The sequence below is a fragment of the Dendrobates tinctorius genome, unplaced genomic scaffold (assembly GCF_039654945.1).
Source record: "Dendrobates tinctorius isolate UK_male_01 unplaced genomic scaffold, ASM3965494v1 ptg000043l, whole genome shotgun sequence".
In the NCBI taxonomy this organism is placed as follows: Eukaryota; Metazoa; Chordata; class Amphibia; order Anura; family Dendrobatidae; genus Dendrobates; species Dendrobates tinctorius.
In genome coordinates, this window is record NW_027361711.1 from 6940500 (window position 1) to 6960688 (window position 20189).

Consider the following 20189-nt stretch of genomic DNA (forward strand, 5'->3'; position numbering starts at 1 on the left):
TGAATAAAAGGAATTGGGGCAGGGAGAAGATGGCTAGGGACTTGTTTAAAGGGAAGGTGCCATCAGTTTTTGATTTTTTTTCAGCAATTGAAAAAATGTAAAGAATTAATGTTTCAATTTTCCTATAAAATATTATCATTTATTTCTAATTTAGTAAAATATGAAAAATAATTTTAAAAGGTTTGATATTTCTACTTTTAAACACTAGGGAAGCAGCTACTGAAATTTGACAAAAACCTAGTGTACAACTAGCTCACGTTACTGCACTGCAGTAAATATAGGCTGAATCTGCTGACGGGTGTGATGTTACTTCTGTTTTGCCAAGTATTCAAAGGGATCGGTTACGGCTTTAAAGAAGGCGATTAATTTTATGACAATAATTCAATGATTACAGAAAATGGGAAATAGTGTGAAATTGCGTACACTTTTGCATAATGTACATTACAAAGGTAAAGTACTTACATTACACACTACACAAGAAAAACTTCACCAGGAAAGGGCAACATCTATCCATAACATCAACCGTGAGAAGCCAAACGTTGAAGACAAAGAATTCCTGGGATATATCCACACTACACTATAGACCCACACGGGCGTCCCCTTCTGATCTATAGGTTACAGGCTTCTGTCTTAGCTGAAATCTTCACTGCTTTATAACTTGACTTTTGCAAAAATGCTTGCTTAACCAAGCGTTACACAAACGCTAAGAAATTCTGTTTGTCCAGTATAGTATCTCTCTTCTGAGTGGCCAGCTCATCAGATGTCAATCTACCCCGGACAAATAAGTCATCGCACAAAACATGCCCGAAAGCTTTCCTGGCACTGAATAGTCTACCATAATACAAAGACTAAAGGCCCCGTCACACTAAGCGAGATCGCTAGTGATATCGCTTAAGCGACACTGATTTGATGACGCAGCAGCAGCGACATCGTCAGCGATGTCGCTATGTGTGACATGTAGCGGCAATGTGGCCCCCGCTGCGATGTCGCTGATCGTGCTTGAACGTCCTGGGCCGTTTTTTGATCGTTGGTGTCCCGCTGGTGCGCCTGAATCGCTGAGTTTGACACCCTTTATAAACAACGAGCGACCTCGTTGGCGACTCATATCTCTGCAGCGCAGGCGGGACTAGGTTGAATCGTTAAAACACTACATGCTGTGAGACAAGGTCCCAATGACTGCCAAGGTTGTTATACATATCGCTGATCCGCTGATGCGTCGTTTAGGAGATCTGCCTGTTTGGCAGCTAACTAGCGACCATGTAGCAACGCACAAACGATCTTTGCCAGGTCGTGTCGTCGTGATCGCTGGTGCATCGCTTAGTGTGACGGGGCCTTTACATACTGAATACCAATAAGACTTGTTTCTCAATAACATTAATCACACAGGCACACTGATAGCGAACTTCTGTAATTGGCTGGTACTATAAACATGTTCTCTCTGAACACTGATAACAGACTAACATTAATAACCAGATGTCAAGAGAGTTACTGTCTAATATCTCTTAACAAAAAGTCTTAAAGGCATATTCAAAGACAGGCTGTCTTAAAGAAGTCTTTAAAGACAGGCTGCCAGTATGGGTTCCCGATAGTCATTACTATCTTAGCACTACAACTCCTCTCCTCCCCTTCTGGGTGTTTGCTAAGGGATAAGAGAGGATGACCTTTAGGAACACAGTGTGGAGCCATTTTGTTGGTGACTGCAAAGTTATACTGACAAGTAGACAGTCACCAAGGAGGGCAGGTAGCGACGATTCTGTTAGTTGGTGCTGCTCGCTGTATCAAGCAGGCGTGGGGGGAGAGGAGTGCATATTAGAAAGAATGACCCATGGGGAGAGAAACATGCAGGGGGTAGAGGAGTGCATAGGAGGGAAAGCAACCCAAGGTGAGGGAGACATTTAGGGGGATAGGAGTGCATAGGAGGGATAGCGACCCATGGGGAGAGACATGCAGGAGGGAGAGGAGTGCATAGGAGGGAGAGTGACCCATAGGGGGAGAGGAGTGCGTCGGAGGGAGAGCGACCCATGGGGAGAGAGACATGCAGGGGGGAGAGGGGTGAATAGGAGGGAAAGTGACTCAAGGGGAGAGAGACATACAGTGGGAAGAGGAGTGCATAGGAGGGAGAGCGACCCATGGGGTGAGTGACATGCAGGGGGGAAAGGAATGCATGGTGGAAGGAGCAGGGTGACAGCAGCAAAGAGTATTTCAGGAGCGCGTGCTGGTCTATAGGAGGGGTCACAGAGAGAGAGATATATGGTAGAAGGAACAGGGTGAGAGCAGCACAGAGTATTTCAGGAGAGCAATGTGCTGGTCTATGGTGTGAGTGTGCTCACGCTGGCACGCTGACACTCATGCTGATGCTCAAGCTCTGACATTCTGACGCTCACACGCTGATGCTCAGTCACACGCTGACACTCAGGCAGACACTCACACACTGACACGATGACGCTCACTCACGCTGGCGCTCACACACTGACGCTGATGCACACGCCGACACTCATGCTGATGCTCACGCTGACTGATGCTCACACTGACATTCATGCTTACACGCTCATTCTGACACTAACATTCACACGCTGACTCTCAGGCAGATGCTCACAAACTGACTCGCGATGACGCTCTCACTCAAATGCTAACACTCACACTCTGCCTGACACCGTCATTACTAAGTCGATAAGTAAGCATAAACACGCACAAACCTATTTATTCACATACATCCAAAATTTATTCCGACCAACCTCAAAAAATCTATATAACCAAACAAGTCCCAGAAATAAATATTAAAGGGATATAGAGGCATAGGTATGACAAAAACTGAATATTTTATTTATGAATATTTAAAAGAATTTAATAAAATTTAAACTAAGGGTATAGAAACAGCTGTATTTCGGTATAACTAATTGAAGGAAACTGGGTGCTTAGCAGCAATAAAGCCAATTTAAATAAAACATAATCATATAATAAATATTGAAAAAAGTGCAAAGTGCTAAACTGCAAGAAAAAATTATAAAGACGTGCCCATAATTTTAAAGAAAACCTTACATAAGCAAATTATATTTTCAATATGTACGGAGAATTAAGTGCTGGGCTGTATGTAATCCCTTTGGAAGAAGCCCTCTTGGCGAAACAGCGCTGTCGAGGTGGTATTCACGGTACCAAAAGCCGGGCACACTCGTGTGTAAGTACAGTGCTGTTTTATGTGATTGTGCTGCAGCATATTGCTTCCATCACAGAGGTGTTTGTCTTTATGCACCTTCAGCTCACAGCCTAGGGTTTTAATTAAATTGACTTTACTGCTGCTAAGCCCCCAGTTTCCTTCAATTGGTTATATCTTGTTACCGTTGTTTTTATCCCTTTTGTTTAAATTTTATTAAATTCTTTTAAATATTCATAACTAAATATTCCGTTTTTATCATACCTAAGCCTCTATAGCCCTTTAATATTTATTTATGGGACTTGTGTTTTTACACACAAACCTATGCACACATTGTCGCCAGCCAATGTAGAAGCGTTAACTGAACGAATGTACATAGGCTGTAACCAGACAGCAACTTAATTTTAAAGAAAAAAACTAAAAAAAAAAAATTGCTTGGGCTCCCGCGTTATTTTAATAACCAGCAAAGGGAAAGCCGATGGCTGAGGGCTGATGTTTATAGCCTGGGAAGCGGATAATATCCATGGAGCTTCCCAGGCTATTAATATCATCTCACAGCTGTATACTTAGCCTTTACTGGCTATTAAAATGGGGGACCCCAGCAAAAAATGACATGTTGTTCCCCCTATAATTAATAACCAGCAAAGGCTATGCAGACAGCTGTAGGCTGATATTAATAGTCTAGGAAGGGGACCAGGATATTGGCCCCCGCCCCAGGCTAAAAACGTTAGCTGTCAGCCGCCCCCAAAATGGCACATCTCATAGCCTTGCTCTTCCCACTTGCCCTGTAGTGGTGGCAGGTGGGGTAATATTTGTGGGGTTGATGTCACCTTTGTATTGTCAGGTGACATCAAGCACATGGCTTAGCAATGGAGAGGTGTCTATAAGACACCTATCCATTACAAATCATATAGTTATTGTTAGAATGGTGGCCACCCGGTCCCCTGCTGCCAGTACTGTGGCTGCCCGGTCTCCTGCTGCGAGCGCTGTGTCCGCACGGTCCTCCGCTACTCACCCATTTGCTCCTGCATCCCGGGGTTCGTGGTGCGTTCCTCCTGCACGGTCAGCCTCGCGCACAGCAGTCTCGTGCATGCGCCTTAGTGCTCGGCCTTCAGGACCTTTAGCAGCTGCGATGACCTGACCCGGAAGCACCGCCTGATCAATGGAGTACTTGCACCAGGTATTTCAGGCCACCCTCTCTTAGTGGAGGCACCTGATTATTGTGCACTATCCTGTGCCAGTACTTAGGTCCTCTCTTGTATGTTTCCTCCTGTTGCTCAGGCTTCCCTGTGGTTACTTGTGTTTCTTCCTTTGTGTCTCCTACAGCCCTAGTCTCCTCCGTCCGCTCCTGGTGGTCCCTGCACCTTTTTCGTTCTCTTGTCCCCTCCGTCCCCGGATCATGTTCCTAGCTGCTGTCCCTCTCCGCTTCTAGTCCTTCTGTAGCCCGTTTGTGTCCATTCCTGCTGCCCTCCTTGTACCTTCTGCCTAGAGTATTATAGTTTGTGCTTCCTACGAGCCGCCCTCTTGTACCGGCAGTTGTGGTGTTTGAAACCCCTGGGCCTGTCTGTAACAATGCCTGTATAGGGGTTTGTCCCACCTGGTTTGCTCACTCTAGGGAAGTTCGGTACCATGATCCAGACGGTCCACTCTTGGAACTTGCCTTCTCCAGGGCGTAACAGTTATATGGTAAATAAAGACACAGCCAGAATAAAGTCCTTTATTAACCTTAATTAACCATACTTACCGAACACCTAAGCCCTGACTCCGTCATCTCCTGCAACAAAAATAAAATAATAAGCCACAAATATTCCTCACCTGTCCGAAGAGAAGATAATCCATAATGTCCCACGACGATCCTGATCACTTTGAGAGCAGTCACACCAGTGATATGACTGCTCTCAAAGACAACCGGCTATACACTGACAGGAGGTAATCCCTCTTGCAGTGTATTACTGAGCTGCAATGAGAGTTCACCAGAGTTCATTAGTTCCGGTGCTCTCCCTTTATGGCACCACTGCTGCGTGGCAAACATTCCCACACAGCGGTGCCGTAAGAAAGAGCACTGAGCTAATGAACTTCGGTGAACTCTCGTGGCGGCACAGTGATGCACTGCAGGGGGCGATCATCTCCTGTCAGTGTATCGCCGGAGGCCGGATAGAGCGGTTACATTTCTCGATGTGACTGTTCTACACGTGAGATCGCCGTGGGACAATCTGGATTACCTTGGACTACAGTAGACAGGGAGTATATGTTGGTTTATTATTTTACATTATTTCTAGGAGATGAGGGCGTTGGGGATTTGGCGTTAGGTGAGTATAATTTTTTTTATTTTTATGTGAATATGTAATGTAACTTTTTTTTTTTTTTCCCTCAACTGTGAGCACAGGTGCCGGCAGATGATGCTACTCTCCCAGCAGACATAGCCCAATGGGAGCAGTAGTCTCATCGGCTCGCACCTGCTTTTTTACTGAAGGTCACCGCAGCGGATCGCAGTCAGCTGCGGAATCACGCTGACATCTGCCAGCATAATCCTGCAGCGCTGTGACCAACAATACCAGCTGTAGCGTTACTGCAGGTGACAGTCACAGCTGCGGGGTAACGCTGACATGTGACAGCATGACCCCCCCCATCTCCTGTTATCGCATGCACTGAGCAGTGTGTTCAATGACAGGGGAAAATAAAGCCCACAGCATACTCTGCGGGCTTCAACAAAATGGCCTCGATCTCCTCCCACAGCTGTGACCTGGACAGCTCAGGAGGGCATGCCCAGGTCACAGCTAAGAGGCAGGAGAAGTGGCCTCAATGTAAGCGACACGGTCAGAGTTCGACGGTTGGCTCTTATGCCCATGGCTGCCATATCTGAGGTGTGCAAGTGTTGTGCCCAGACTAATGAAAATGGCAGCCCCACAGTGGCAAACATAAATGGCAATTAATAAAAAACTATAAAAGTAGTTAATTTAATTTTGTATTAAAAACAATTGATTGTATAATTATTAATGCAAAAATTAAAATCTCAGCTCCTTCCCTTTAAGAGTAGTCAGCCAAGTCACAGTTGCTGGCCGGCTTTCCAAAGTGTGTTTACTCTGAAACACTGTAGCGTTGCATAGAAAAGCATACCAGACTGTAAATGCACACGTTCCCTTTAATTGTGAGCAAAGAAATGCACGGATAATGACAATTTCTTGTTATATTTTTAAGGAGAAGTTATAGAGACAAGTTGAAGTTTTGGACTCATTGTGTCCTGGGAACATTGATTGTATTTACAGTCATCTCTTTCTTTGCTGAACAGGTAACTACTGCATGCACTCTTTATTTTTTTTTCTAGGCACTTTCTCTATTTTCTTCAAATAGGTAAACTGCAATAAAGCAACACAAGTATGAGCTGCTTTAGGGTATGTTTCCACGTGGCATAATATATTTGGATTTGCTGCCGATTGAACACTGCGTACAGCCGCAGCGCTTAATCTGCAGCAGCCAGATGTTACAGCATAGTGGAGGGGATTTTATGAAATCCCGTCTCCACTATGCGTACAAAGACGCGGGTGATACACCCACGAAACCGGACATGCTTTGCGTCTTTATAGACCGCAGCGTGTCAACTTATCTTGCGGAGATGCTCAGTCGCCACAAAATAAATAACCCAGTCTATGGATAGGATGCGGTGATTCCGCATGTGTTCAATGAACACATGCGTTATAACCGCGCCTAAGAAAGGGGGCAGCGCTTTGGGCGGAGCGGGTTTTCCGCTGCTTTCTAAGCATTGCTACTACACAGCGTGGAAACATTCCCTTATATATATTTCTTTACTTGCAGATTTTCTAAGCTAAGCAAGCTTTGATTGCTGCATGTTTGTTAGGCAAACTGCGGGGACTTGAACATATTACTCGAGCACGCCAAAGATACTCATATAACACCCAAGCATGCCCTGATAAGAGGATATCCGGGCACACTCACTTATCTCTAATGAGGCATAAACCTCTTCATGAATCAGGAGCGCTGGACAAGTGGCACACGCCTCTACTCCTACTCCAATCCCCTTTAATGCAACCATCAGTTGTACCAACAGTATGCGACCCTTCAAAGCTTTTTATGCCAGAATACCTAAAAGTTTTGCACAGTACTGTATAGTGAAAACTCTCAATATTTCAGCAATGTAACTTATTTCATCCAGTTTGCCTTAGGGTCCCGTTTCACATAGCGACGCACCAGCGATCCCGACAACGATACAACCTGGTAAGGATCACTGGTGCATCGCTACATGGTCGCTAGTAAGCTGCCAAACAAGCAGATCTTTTCAACGACACAGCAATCTTCCAGCGATCCGTATAATGACCTCGGTGGTCGTTGGTACCTTGTCACACAGCAGCTTTTCTGATGAGTCCCGCCTGAGTTCTGCATCGCCAGCGAGGTCGCTCGTCGGGATACCGACTATGTAAAAATGGCCCAGGACATTCGAGCACGATCAGCGATATCCAGCGGGGGGAGCCGATTGCCGCTGCGTGTCACATGTAGTGAGATCGCAAAATTGGTGACGCTTCAGCAATCTCGCTAGCGATCTTGCTATGTGAGACGGGGTCTTTAGTTGCATCCATACATTTCCCGTGAGCTCCAGTCTGCCACCTAGTCTAGTACATGATCATACGTATAGCCAGGTCAGTCTTTCTGCCCCTCTCTATGTCCTTACACACAACTAAAGATATCACTTGTGTGTTTTATTAGCAGATTATCACTAGTGGACTAGCTATCCCATGCCAGGCAGTCCAGCTAATATGTGTAATCCCACCTCCACCACGGATTGACAGCTTGCTGACACAATCTACACTGTACATCAGAAGTTGCCAATCAGTAGTGTGGGAGGGGTTACAAACAGTTTAGCGTTCTGACCACTAACACATCTGCAGCGGAGAAAACAGGAATTCTATCAAAACTGCACCAAGCAGTCCAGTGAAAGATCCCTGGAATTTGGCCCTCTGCCGTTACGCTATGCTGCTCTCAGATTTCATAACAGAAACCTGTTAACAGGATCACTTTAGGCTCCAGTGTATTTCTATGAGCTGAAGCTTCACACAGCTAAAATCTGACAGGGAAAGAGATAGTATGATCACACATGATGCTCTGAGAATGTGCAGCATGTAGCTACATCACAGAGTCACTAAAACTCTGTGTTCTAAAGCTGCTCACAAAGAAGATACTGAGACTGATGTATGCAACAGGGGACGGCAGTTCTAAATCACTGATTTGTCTTACTGCCATTTGTAAAGGCCCCGTTACATTTAGGGATGCACCAGCGATCCCGACCAAGATACGACCCGTTCAGGATTGCTGGTGCATCGCTAAATGGTCGCTAGTGAGCTGCCAAACAGGCAGATCTCACTAGCGATGCAGCGGCGGTCGATACCTGTCAGACGCAGCGTTGATGACTTCTTCCGCCCGCGTCCATGGCTCGCTCGTCGGCGCCAGCAGGAAGCCTACGACGAGAAAACGGCCCAGGATGTTCTCGTGCGATCATCGATAACCAGCAGGGGAGCCGGTCGGAGGTAAGTATCACATGGAGCGAGATAGCTAGTGATATCGCTGCTGCGTCACAAAATAGGTGACGCTTTAGCGATATCGTTAAGTGTAAAAGGCCCTTAAGAATAACAGCAATGTGATCAGACTTTGCTTTCTCTGCAAAGCCAGAGGTATTATGGGAAAAGGACTTTGCATTAGGGAAACCATATGCGAGGGAGGAAGGATTCGAGATTGAAAACAAAATAAATCCGCTAACACTGAGTCATAAACAAAACCTCTACACTATCTCTTTATAAATGGCCCAAGCTGCACTATAAAAATTGCTTCTTTAAGACCTACTATTTCTGCACATCACCAGTTCAGATGGCAAACAACTGCAGTACATTGCTCACCGAAGTAAGTTTGTATAAGGAATTAAAGTCAAAATCCACTTTGCAATAAAATTTCACATCTGAACTGTAAGTAACATTTGAGTAACTCTTGAAAACACTTCTCTTTACTATGAAGTTTTCTCTTACGCCTCATTGGGGGACACAGGACCATGGGTGTTATGCTATTGCCACTAGGAGGACACTAAGTGAACACAGAAAATGTTAACTCCTCCTCTGCAGTATACACCCTCTCGCTGGCTGAGATTTCCCCAGTTCTTGCTTAGTGTCTGTAGGAGGCACTTGGGTCTGGCTTCAGACACCACCGTTTTTATTTTCAATTTTGAGTTTTCTGTAAAGTTTTATTTTTTAATTAACGGAGTGAAGGGGGCGGCGGTTCCTTTCAAGGGTCTGCTCTCCCCCGAACCAACAACAGGTGAGAACGCGGAGTATACCTCCCCGTACCAAATCCTGCGACGACTGGGGCATACTTGATTCTTCAGGGTGATAGTTCCTTTGCGGTCCCGATCTCCCCGCACGGACAAAAGGGCAAGCGCACGGAGCATATGGAGTGCACGGAGAACCACACTGAGGAGCGCTTCTGATGCCCTAAATTAGCCCCATGGACTCCCCATCCCCCTGACCATAGAGTGGATCGATAGAGGTATACCCCCTTTAAGAACTCCTCCGGCTCTGCTACATTGCCCGGGAGGATGAAATCTGCAGCTGGAAAGTCCCGGACAGCGCGGCCTGTGTGAGCACCGGATTATGGGGTTGGGTCCTGGTTCCTGGGAGAGGCGCTGACCTAGTGTCAGCGGTGGTACATCGGCGCCCCATCGCCGCCTCCGTTCTCTCCTTTCATCCGGCGCTTAGTGCTGGAGGGCCCAGAAACTTAGTCCCCGGCTTTTCGGCCGGACTAGGCCGCGATTTACATAGCGCTACCCACCGTTGGCGCCGCCGCCCACGTCCTTGCCGCTTCTCTCTCTCTGAACGAGAAGCGCCCTATTAGTCTCGGGGCCCATGTTATTTACCTCAGCCTGCTCTGGGACGGCTTCGGGGGGTGTGCACTGAGTGACAGCACCTGACGACGCTGCAGGGCCACCACTATTCCTCCTGGGGACACAGCATTAGGAGCGTGGGTAAGCTGCTTCTGCCTTAGCAAGAAAGCTTAACCCCTTCTCTGCACTCTCACCTTATATGCAGCCCAGGCTCTGCCTGTAACCCTGCACTATGTCTTAATCTAAGGAAGCCAAAAGGGCTACTAAAAAGCACACTTTGTGCCACTTGCAAGACTGCCTTGCGCAGTGCCCAAACTAATCTGTTATGCACGCATTGTGACCCGGCTTGTGCTCATGTGCCATCCGCCGCCGCTGCCACCGGGCCCCCTGTATTTAGTCCCCCTGAGTGGGCTGCGTCCCTGTCATGGTCTGTGGAGTCACTGACCAAGGCTATAGACTCCCTCCGGGAAACCTCTTTAAGTCAGAACGCGCCTTCGCCGACCGAGGAGGGCTCTGGTGACGGCCGGGAACCGTCCACCAGCAGGGGGCGTACTCGTTCCAGGGATGGTCAGGTATCTAGAAAGCAGACTCATGACGCGTCCCCCAGTCACGCCTGCACTTCAGCATCTGCGAGCTCTGGCTCTAGCTCTCCCTCTCCTAATGTTCGCAGCGAACACGACTCTGAGACGTCAGTACCTCAGAATCCCCCAAATGACTAAGAATCATTTGATTCTCTTATAGAGTCAGTCAACAGGATTCTGAAGTTGGATGAGCAGAATACTCCCGCTCCGGAACACGTTGTTTTTTTTAAAAAGACTAAACGTGTGCGCAGGGTTTTTGCCAGCCATCCAGAGTTTAAGAGCATTGTCCAGAGACATAAGGACCAGCCACATAAACGGTTCTCAGGTCAAAAGCCTATTGAGGCTAAATACCCTTTTGCTCCAGACCTAATGAAGGATCGGTTACAGTCCCCTTCTGTGGATCCTCCTATATCGCGTCTTGCTTCCAAAACGCTCCTATCCACTTCTGAAGGTTCTTCAGTCAAGATGGACTACCTTGCTCACTCAGTCTTTGACGCTTCGGGAGCGGCACTTTTTCCATCTTTCTAGGCGACTTGGGTGGCTAAGGCTATGGCCGCTTGGTCAGAGGTGTTAGTTACTGCCATCCAGGATAGCAGTCTTTCTCCGGAGGCAGTCAGCGTCGCCAGGCAGATAGTTCACGCAGGAGACTTTGTAGTGGACGCTTCTTTAGATGCCGCCAATTGCGCTGCACAGGCAGCCACAAATGCAGTCTCCATTAGAAGGGCCCTATGGCTCCGTGACTGGCGGGCATAGTCCACCTCTAAAAGGTCGTTGACTTCTCTGCCTTATCAAACTGGTCGCCTATTTGGAGAGAAACTGGACCAGCTCATTTCTGACTTTACCGGGGGGAAGAGTGAATTCCTTCCCCAACAAAAGGTTGTCCGGCCGTTTCGGAATCAACAGCAGACTCATTTTCGGCCTTTTCGCAACAATTCCAGTTGGTCCTCCACAACCTTCTCTTCTGGATCAGGTCGGTCCCCGCGTGGAGACAGAGGTTCCCAGTTCTCATACAGACCTAACCGCTCTTGGAAACCCAGGCCAAGGGCATCTGGATCTAGGGGAGCCAGATCCCATAGATCCTCTACACAATGACTTGTTGCGGTATCCGGCGGACACCGACAAAGTAGGCGGTCGTCCACTTTCATTCAGTCACACCTGGCTCGCGGTCGTCCACGACGAGTGGGCCCAGGGAGCTGGTGTCCTCCGGAAACAAAATTAGAATTTTCTTCTCCCCCACTGACACGTTTTTTCCGGTCCTCACCTTCCAAGACAAAGACAACAGCCTTCCTTCGGGCCGTTCATGCGCTGCAAAAGGACGGAGTCATCTTTCCGGTCCCTCAAGACGAAAGGTTCCAGGGTTTTTATTCAAACCTTTTTGTGGTTCTGAAGAAGGATGGAACGATGCGGCTCATACTGGACCTCAAGCTGTTAAATCAGTTTTTCAAGGTACGGCGATTCCGAATGGAATCTCTCCGGTCAGTTGTCGCCTCCATGGAAAAAGAGGCGACAACGATATCAAAGATGCTTACCTTCACATCCCAATTTGTCCGTCCCACCAGCAGTTCCTGCGGTTTGCAATTCGCAAAGAACACTTCCAGTTCATTGCCTTGCCCTTCGGACTCGCAACCGCCCCCAGAGTCTTTACCCAAGGTCATGGCGACTGTCATGGCCATTCTTCACGCTCGGGGAGTGGTGGTACTGCCGTATCTGGACGACATACTGATCCTAGAAGGGTCCGTCCCTTCTAGCCGGCGTGGAATCTCGCCTGGGTTGGAAGATAAACTTCGAGAAGTCTTCCCCAACACCGGCTCAACAGATTTCCTTTATGGGAATGATCTTGGACACTTCCTGCGGGTTGGTCATTCTTCCTCCAGAAAAGACATGAGCCTTACAACAGGGAGCGCGGACTCTTTCCCGACCAGTTTCTCACTCCATACGTTTCAGCATGAGAGTTCTCGGAAAGATGGTAGCAGCGATGGAAGCGGTCCCATTCGCACAATTCCATCTCCGCCCTTTACAACATGCGTTGCTGTTGACTTGGGGCAAGAACCCGTTCTCCCTAGACCGTCGGTTCCGTCTGTCTCTGCGGGTCAGACAGACCCTCAGGTGGTGGACAAAGAAGTCCTCCCTACCGTCACCACACGGCACCAGGTCGTTGGTCAACTCAAAAGTCACGTCCCCCATCAACATCTTGGAGATACGAGAGATCAGACTAGCTCTACAGAGTTTCCACCATCTCCTCGCAGGTCACCCCATCAGGATCCAATCCGACAATGCCACAGCTGTGGCGTATATCAACCGTCATGGGGTACTCGGAGCAGGATTACCATGCACGAAGTGAGTCACATCCTCCATTGGGCTGAGGCCAACCATTCGCCCATCTCCGCAATCCACATCCCGGGGGTAGACAATTGGGCGGCGGATTTTCTCAGTCTCCAAGGCCTTGCCTCAGGAGAGTGGTCTCTTCATCCGGAAGTTTTTCAGCAGATTTGCCATCGCTGGAGGACTCCGGATTTGGATCTTATGGCCTCAAGACTAAACAACAAGGTTCCTCGATTGATTGCCCAATCGCGTGATCCATGCGCCATTGGAGTGGACGCCCTAGTTCTGCCGTGGCACCGGTTCTAGCTCCCGTTCATTTTTCCCCCTCTTCCCTTGCTCCCAAGGGTCATCAAGAAAATCAGAGCAGAGGGAGTACCAGTGATTCTAGTCGCACAATATTGGCCACGCCGGGCATGGTACGCAGAACTAGTGCAACTGGTCGCCGACATTCCCTGGCGACATCCAGATCGCATGGATCTACTCTCACAGGGCCGATTTACCACCAGAACTCTGGGGCCTTGTCTTTGATGGCGTGGCTGTTGAATCCTGGATTTTAGCACAGGCTGGTTTCTCTCCTTTTCCACCATAACTAGTGCTAGGAAGCCCGTGTCATGCGCATTTATCATCGCACCTGGAAAACCACCTTCTCGTGGTGCAAGGACCATGGACGATCCCCTCTGGTGTTCTCCATTCCTTCCATATTGGAATTCCTACAATCCGGATTAGAGTCAGGCCTCGCGCTTAGCTCGCTCAAGAGCCAAATTTCAGCTTTGTCAGTTCTATTCCAACGCAAAATTGCCACCAAATTGCAGGTGAAGACATTCAGGGAGTTTCCCATGTGGCGCCTCCCTTTAAAAGGCCATTGGAATCAAGGGACCTTACCTTGGTTCTCGGAGTCTTGCAGGAGGCCCCTTTCGAACCACTGCAGGAAGTACCACTAACTGTTCTCTCTTGGAAGGTTGTCTTTCTAGTGGTGATTACGTCAATCAGACGAGTTTCGGAATCGGCGGCCCTGTGCTGCTGTTCTCCGTTCCTGAATTTTAATCAGGACAAGGCAGTTCTGAGGACGTCTCCGTCTTTCCTGTCCAAAGTCGTGTCTTCCTTTCATCTCAATGAGGAAATTGTTTTGCCTTCCTTCTGTCCGGCACCAGTCCATCGCATTGAGAAGGCCCTCCACACTCTGGATGTGGTTAGGGCTCTAAGACGATACATCTCGCGGACGGCTCCCTTCCGCATGTCAGATGCCCTGTTCATACTTTCAGAGGGGCATAGGAAGGGTCTAGCCACTTCAAAAGCCACGCTAGCCAGGTGGATTCGCTTGGCTATTCAGGAATCCTACCGTGTCAGGGACACACCTGTCCCAGCAGGGATTAAGGCGCATTCTACCCGATCAGTGGGCGCCTCTTGGGCCATTCGGCACCATGCGACGGCAGAACAGGTCTGCAAGGCTGCAACTTGGTCCAGTCTGCATACCTTTACAAAACATTACCAAATTCATTCTCAGGCCTGTGCGGATGCAGCTCTTGACAGACGCATTCTGCAATCGGCAGTACCACAGCGTTAAGTCAGTGGTACATGGGGTATTAGCAGTTGTATGTTCCCCACCCAGGGACTGCTTTAGGACGTCCCATGGTCCTGTGTCCCCCAATGAGGCGTAGGAGAAATAGGGATTTTTATGTACTCACCATAAATTCCTTTTCTCTGAGCCAATCATTGGCACACACCCTGTTGGCATAGTTACTGTTATTTGTTTAATGCTCCTACTGCTTTTTCACCGAACTGGGGAAATCTCAGCCAGCGAGAGGGTGTATACTGCAGAGGAGGAGTTAACTTTTTCTGTGTTCACTTAGTGTCCTCTTAGTGGCAAGCAGCATAACACCCATGGTCCTGTGTCCCCCAATGATTTGCTCGGAGAAAAGTATTTTACGGTGAGTAGACACAAAAATCCCTATTTTTTTCTTACTTGCCCAACATGTCATTACCCATTTCCACCATGTTCATCTCTCGCCAGATGTGAGGTAGGAGTGGTCTGAGGAGCTGAGCCTGCACCAAACTCTGCATCCACCTGTAACAACAGCGAATGGACCTAAGCCAAGCTGCAATCACTGCTGTTACATTATAAAATGCATAAAAATTAAAATCCCCCCCCCCCTTTTTCGCCATTAAAAATGGAGACATTAAAGGGAATCTGTTACCTATTTTTAGCCCTATCAGCTGCTGGCACCGCCATGAGGGGCTTATCTACAGCATTCTGTAATGCCCCCGATGTAACCTGAAAAATAAGAAAAACTAGTTATATTATACTCAACCAGGGGAGGTCCGGGTCTGGTCTTGGTCCGATGGGTGTCACTGTCCAGTCCGGCGCCTCCCATCTTGTAGCCGTGACATCCTCTTCTTGACTTCCCGTCGCGGCGCAAGCGCACTGCTCTGCCCTGTTGAGGGCAGTATAGAGTACTGAAGTGCGCAGGCGCCGGACCTATCTGACCTTTCTCAGCGCCTGCGCACTGCAGGACTCTGCTTTGCCCTCAACAGGGCAGAGCAGTGCGCCTGTGCCGGAGCCGCGATGGGATTCCAAGAAGAGGACATCACCGCTACAAGATGGGATGCGCCGGACCGGACCGCAACACCCATCAGACCAAGACTGGACCCGGACCGCCCCTGAGTGAGTATAATATAACTGTTTTTCTTATCTTTCAGGTGCAGCTGATAGGGCTAAAATGAGGTGACATATTCTCTTTAAAAGAAGACCACATTCTGTATCTCTGTGGTCCTAAGTCTGTGCTATCAGTGGACAACATTGATTTCTCACTGCACATGCCCAGTGAGGCAGAACGTCATGAGTATTGCAGAGAGTCTGCGATGACGTAGCGCTTGCAAATCTTGACAGTCATGCCTACAGGGGAGTGCTTACATGATGAGAGGAAGGATTAGCCCAAGAAAATTGACACCCCTCACCCCAGACTGACTAGTCATCCTATAAATTGCATAGTGCAGCCATGGTTTTGAATAGAAAATATGGTGCAATAAAGACAAGTAACAGTTTAAGGGGGCTAGGCCAGCCGACAGGTTCCCTCTAAACAGCTTTATTGTAACGGAATCACTTTTCTGCTCCACAGTTAATTGCACTTAAAAGAAAGATTTTTCCTCGAAGAAGAATGCAGATTGAAATCAGCCCAGGAAGAAGTAAAGTGTAGACAGGAATTGCTGCTTCTAAGACTACCTCATCACCAAGTATGTGACTGTCAGAATCTCAGCAAGACAGAAGACTAAAAAATGTTCTGTGGCACAAAATGAGCGGGGCTGAGCATTCTGGCTGTGGTTAGATGGTTTCTCTTAATGGGTATTATCTCATGGAGGGAGCATCCTGCACAGGAATTCTGCAAGGGGCGCGGATGATGGGAAAGTAGCATGTCAAAGCCACTGGAATATAATATGCGAGAATCTGCTAGCGGTCACGGCTATGCTTTCAGCTTCTCAGTTTTAAAACCAAAGGATTATGAAACGACAACACTTTTATGGTTGGTGCTGTAAAAGTGGCAGTCCAGTCATGGCATGACAAGAAAATGAACTAGTTGCACTCCATTTTGTACTGCTCTGCTTCTCTTCCACAAAAACGGCATCCGTGTTAAAATTGTAACCAATGTCCAATTGTGTAACATAGGAATTTATTTGTTTTGCCTATGTAAATACAAGTCAAGTGCCTGTGTACAGAGAATCTTTTGTCATCTTTGTGACTTTACTGTAATGTATCATAATGAAGAATTTGAGACCTTGCTTTGCACTCCAATGTAATGGTTTTGCTCCACACAAAACTGAGCTTTTACTGTACAGAAGGCACGCCGCAGTTTTGTGCATGTATGGATGTTAAAACCATTCTTTCTCCACATCTCTTCTCTATTTGCGACTCACTTTGCAGTTTGCTAGTGGGAGACATTTACTAATTTGATTAAAATAACCTACCCGTAAATCAGTAAAAGGATAATGAAGCTATACTGTTGGTATATAAATTTAACTGGCTGTCTACATGTAAATAATTTTGGAAATCAGTGTTTTTAATTATTGTGAAATAAAATTTGTGTCAAAAAATTCTACTTTTTCGTACTGTTTGTGAAAATAACTGAAGGTGCTAGAACTAATGTCTGCTTTACAGCTGCAACATTGGTTTCTGTTGTTCATTTACAAAAGATAACACTGATAGGCTGATGATCATTAATGGGGTTGTCTGATACCTCTTATCCCCTTTAATAAATATCTGTTGTTCATCTCTATCAATTGGTGTAATATGCTTTGTTATAAAATTTCCTATATAGCTAATCCAATATATGTGCTTTTTTGCTTTTCTACCTGTGACATCTAGTTTGATGGGATACTCAAATGAAATGTCACAGGAGGATAGCCCAGCAGTTGCTTCTCTGCAACTTTTAACACCACCCTGAGCAGGGAGCCATCAGAGGGCAGCATTACAGCTTCCATCCCCACCTCCTGCTTCTCCAGTGGCTGGCACAATACGAATCATCATTGGGGGTGACTTTACTGTCACTCACCCTGCTTCTATCACCTTCCCCTGATGACTATTCATTTCAGGGGATGGTGCGTTGTCACTGACACTGCTTCTATCACTGCCCCCTGACTATTTGTTTCAGGGAAGGAGGTGGCAGTATCAGGATCAGGGACTGTGGCGGCAGGGACAGAAGCAGTGTGGCGGCAGCCACACAAGATGTGGACAGCGGTGGGGATAATAGCTGCGGTCACCTTCCCATTATCCCCAGAAACTGCACATCATCAGAGACCATGGTGACAGAAGGTATAGTAGGTGACTGCAGCGCCATCACCTGATGATATCCCGTTTCAGGGGGAGTGATAGAAGTGAGAGCAAGACCATCCTCCTGTGACGTATTTTTCGAGATTCCTCTCAAACGAACCATCACAGGAAGTAAAGGGAAAAAACGCAGCTACAGGAAGAATAGTAGGGAATTTTCTAGTAAAGCAAATTACAAAAGTGGTTAGGGCTTAAAGATAGAAATGTATAAAGTGCATTATAGTTATCGGACTACCCCTTTAAGACTACTCTATATTCTCTGACTAGATATCACTGTAGTGGAAGAATACTTAAAATAAAATTCTCCCAACTGCATCATAGGCATCATGAGTTGATTATGACATCATGAAATGATTATGACTAGTGATTAGCGAGCATCCTCGGTAATGCTCAGTGGTCGCCCGAGCATCACTGTTCTCATCGAGCATTTCTGGGATTGTTGGGCGGGAGTTCGGGTCACCGTCCTGCATGTTTGGCTCTGTTTAGAGCGCCAATCAACATGCAGGGATTGTCTTCCACGCACTGTAATGCCGCAGCATTGTTGGTTGTGGTATTAGAGTGATTGACTGGCTGTGCAGCATCATCAGGTCTATATCAGACCTGGCACCGCCCTACTTGTCCCTGTCAGCTCCAGAATCACCAGTGTAGGGAGAGTTGCTGCAGAGATAGGGACAGAATAGGTGGTATATAAGTTAGTGTGGGTATACCATAATTGAATACACAAATCCAGCTAAATCAACAGTCCTTCTAAGGACTAATTACGGGGTATATAGATTGCAGTGCTAGGTAGGCAGGGAGTGTCTATGGGTATATACATATCAGTGCAAGGCATGCAGGCACTGTATGTGGGTATATAGATATCATTGCTAGTCAGGCAGGCATTGTATGTGGCATACTTAATTGCATACATCGAGGGTCCATTCCATTACTGTCTGCTGCTGCCGCCGGCGCCTATTACATATATACATAGCTCCAGTTATCAGTGGCCAGGAATCATTTTTTTTGCATCTTAATCCTGATTACACTGCGCAACAAATTTCAGGGAAGTTCTTGTCCCCTGAGAGAACTTTATTGTATCCTATAGATTTTGATATGCTTGAACATGAATACTTGCTCCAAAAGTCTGTATCACGTAAGGCTTTTAACCCCTTCTTGACCAGAACTTTTTTTTAGATTTTTCGTTTTCCGCTCCCCTTCTTTCCAGAGCCATAACTTTGTTATTTATCCATCAATATGGCCATGTGAGGGCTTTTTTTTTGCGGGACGAGTTGTACTTTTGAATGTCACCATTGGTTTTACCATGTCGTATACTCGAAAACGGGAAAAAAAATCCAAGTGCGGTGAAATTGCAAAAAAAGTGCAATCCCACACTTGTTTTTTGTTTGGCTTTTTTGCTAGGTTCACTAAATGCTAAAACTGACTTGACATTATGATTCTCCATGTCATTACGAGTTAATAGACACCATACATGTGACATGTCTAGGTTCCCTTTTATCTAAGTGCTGAAAAAAAAATTCCAAAATTTGCTTAAAAAAAAAAAAAAAATTTAAATAAAATTGCGCAATTTTCCAATACCCGTAGCTTCTCCATTTTTTGTGATCTCAGGTTGGGCACGGGCTTATTTTTTGCATGCCGAGCTGACATTTTTAATGACACCACATTTGTATAGATGCGTTCTTTTGATTGCCGTTATTTCATTTTAATGAAATGTCGCGGCGACCAAAAAAACGTAATTCTGACATTTTGATTTTTTTTTTTTTTTAGTGCTACACCGTTTAGCGATCAGGTTAATTCTTTTTTTCTATTGATAGATTTGACGATTCTGAACGCGGCGATACCAAATATGTGTAGGTTTGATTTTTTTTTTATTGTTTTATTTTAATTGGGGTGAAAGGGAGGTTGATTTGAACTTTTTTTTTTAAATATATTTAAACTTTTTTTTTTTTTTTTACTTTTGGCATGCTTCATAAGCCATAGGAGACTAGAAGCTGCCATAGTGCGATCGCCTCTGCTACATAGAGGTGATGCTCAGATAACCTCTATGGTGCAGAATTACAGGCTTGCTATGAGCGCCGACCACAGGGTGGCGCTCATAGCAATCTGCCATCAAACATAGAGGACTGGAGGAGACGTCTGGATGTGATGGCAACGCAGCGATGACCTCCAATCACGTGACGGGGGTCGTCGCTGTGTGTATTTCCTGACCGGTCTCCGGATGTGCATTTAAATGCACGCTGTCAGAGTTTGACAGTGGCATTTAACTACTTGATAGACGCGGGTGGATCATGATTCCACTCGCGCCTATTGCGGGCACATGTCAGCTGTTAAAAACAGCTGACATGTAGCGGGTTTGAGGTGGGCTCACTGCCGGAGTCCACCTCAAAGCGGGGAATACTGTCACGTGACGTACTCTTCCATCAGCTGGCAGTAAGGTGTTAA

The 20189-nt window shown here is 46.8% G+C and overlaps 1 protein-coding gene across 3 annotated transcripts in view; it reads left to right on the forward strand.

Moving 5' to 3' along the window:
• GNPTAB (N-acetylglucosamine-1-phosphate transferase subunits alpha and beta) overlaps positions 1–17022 on the forward strand; it is a 169180-nt gene extending 152158 nt beyond the window's left edge. For 2 of the 3 annotated variants that reach the window (XM_073575174.1, XM_073575176.1), the window contains exons 20-21: positions 6350–6440; positions 16048–17022. In XM_073575174.1, coding sequence (XP_073431275.1) covers positions 6350–6440; positions 16048–16125 — 169 coding nt within the window. In that variant the 3' untranslated portion in view covers positions 16126–17022. The remainder of the gene's footprint in view (positions 1–6349; positions 6441–16047) is intronic. The other variant, XM_073575175.1, reaches the window with a different exon arrangement.
• Positions 17023–20189: the final 3167 nt, after the last annotated feature.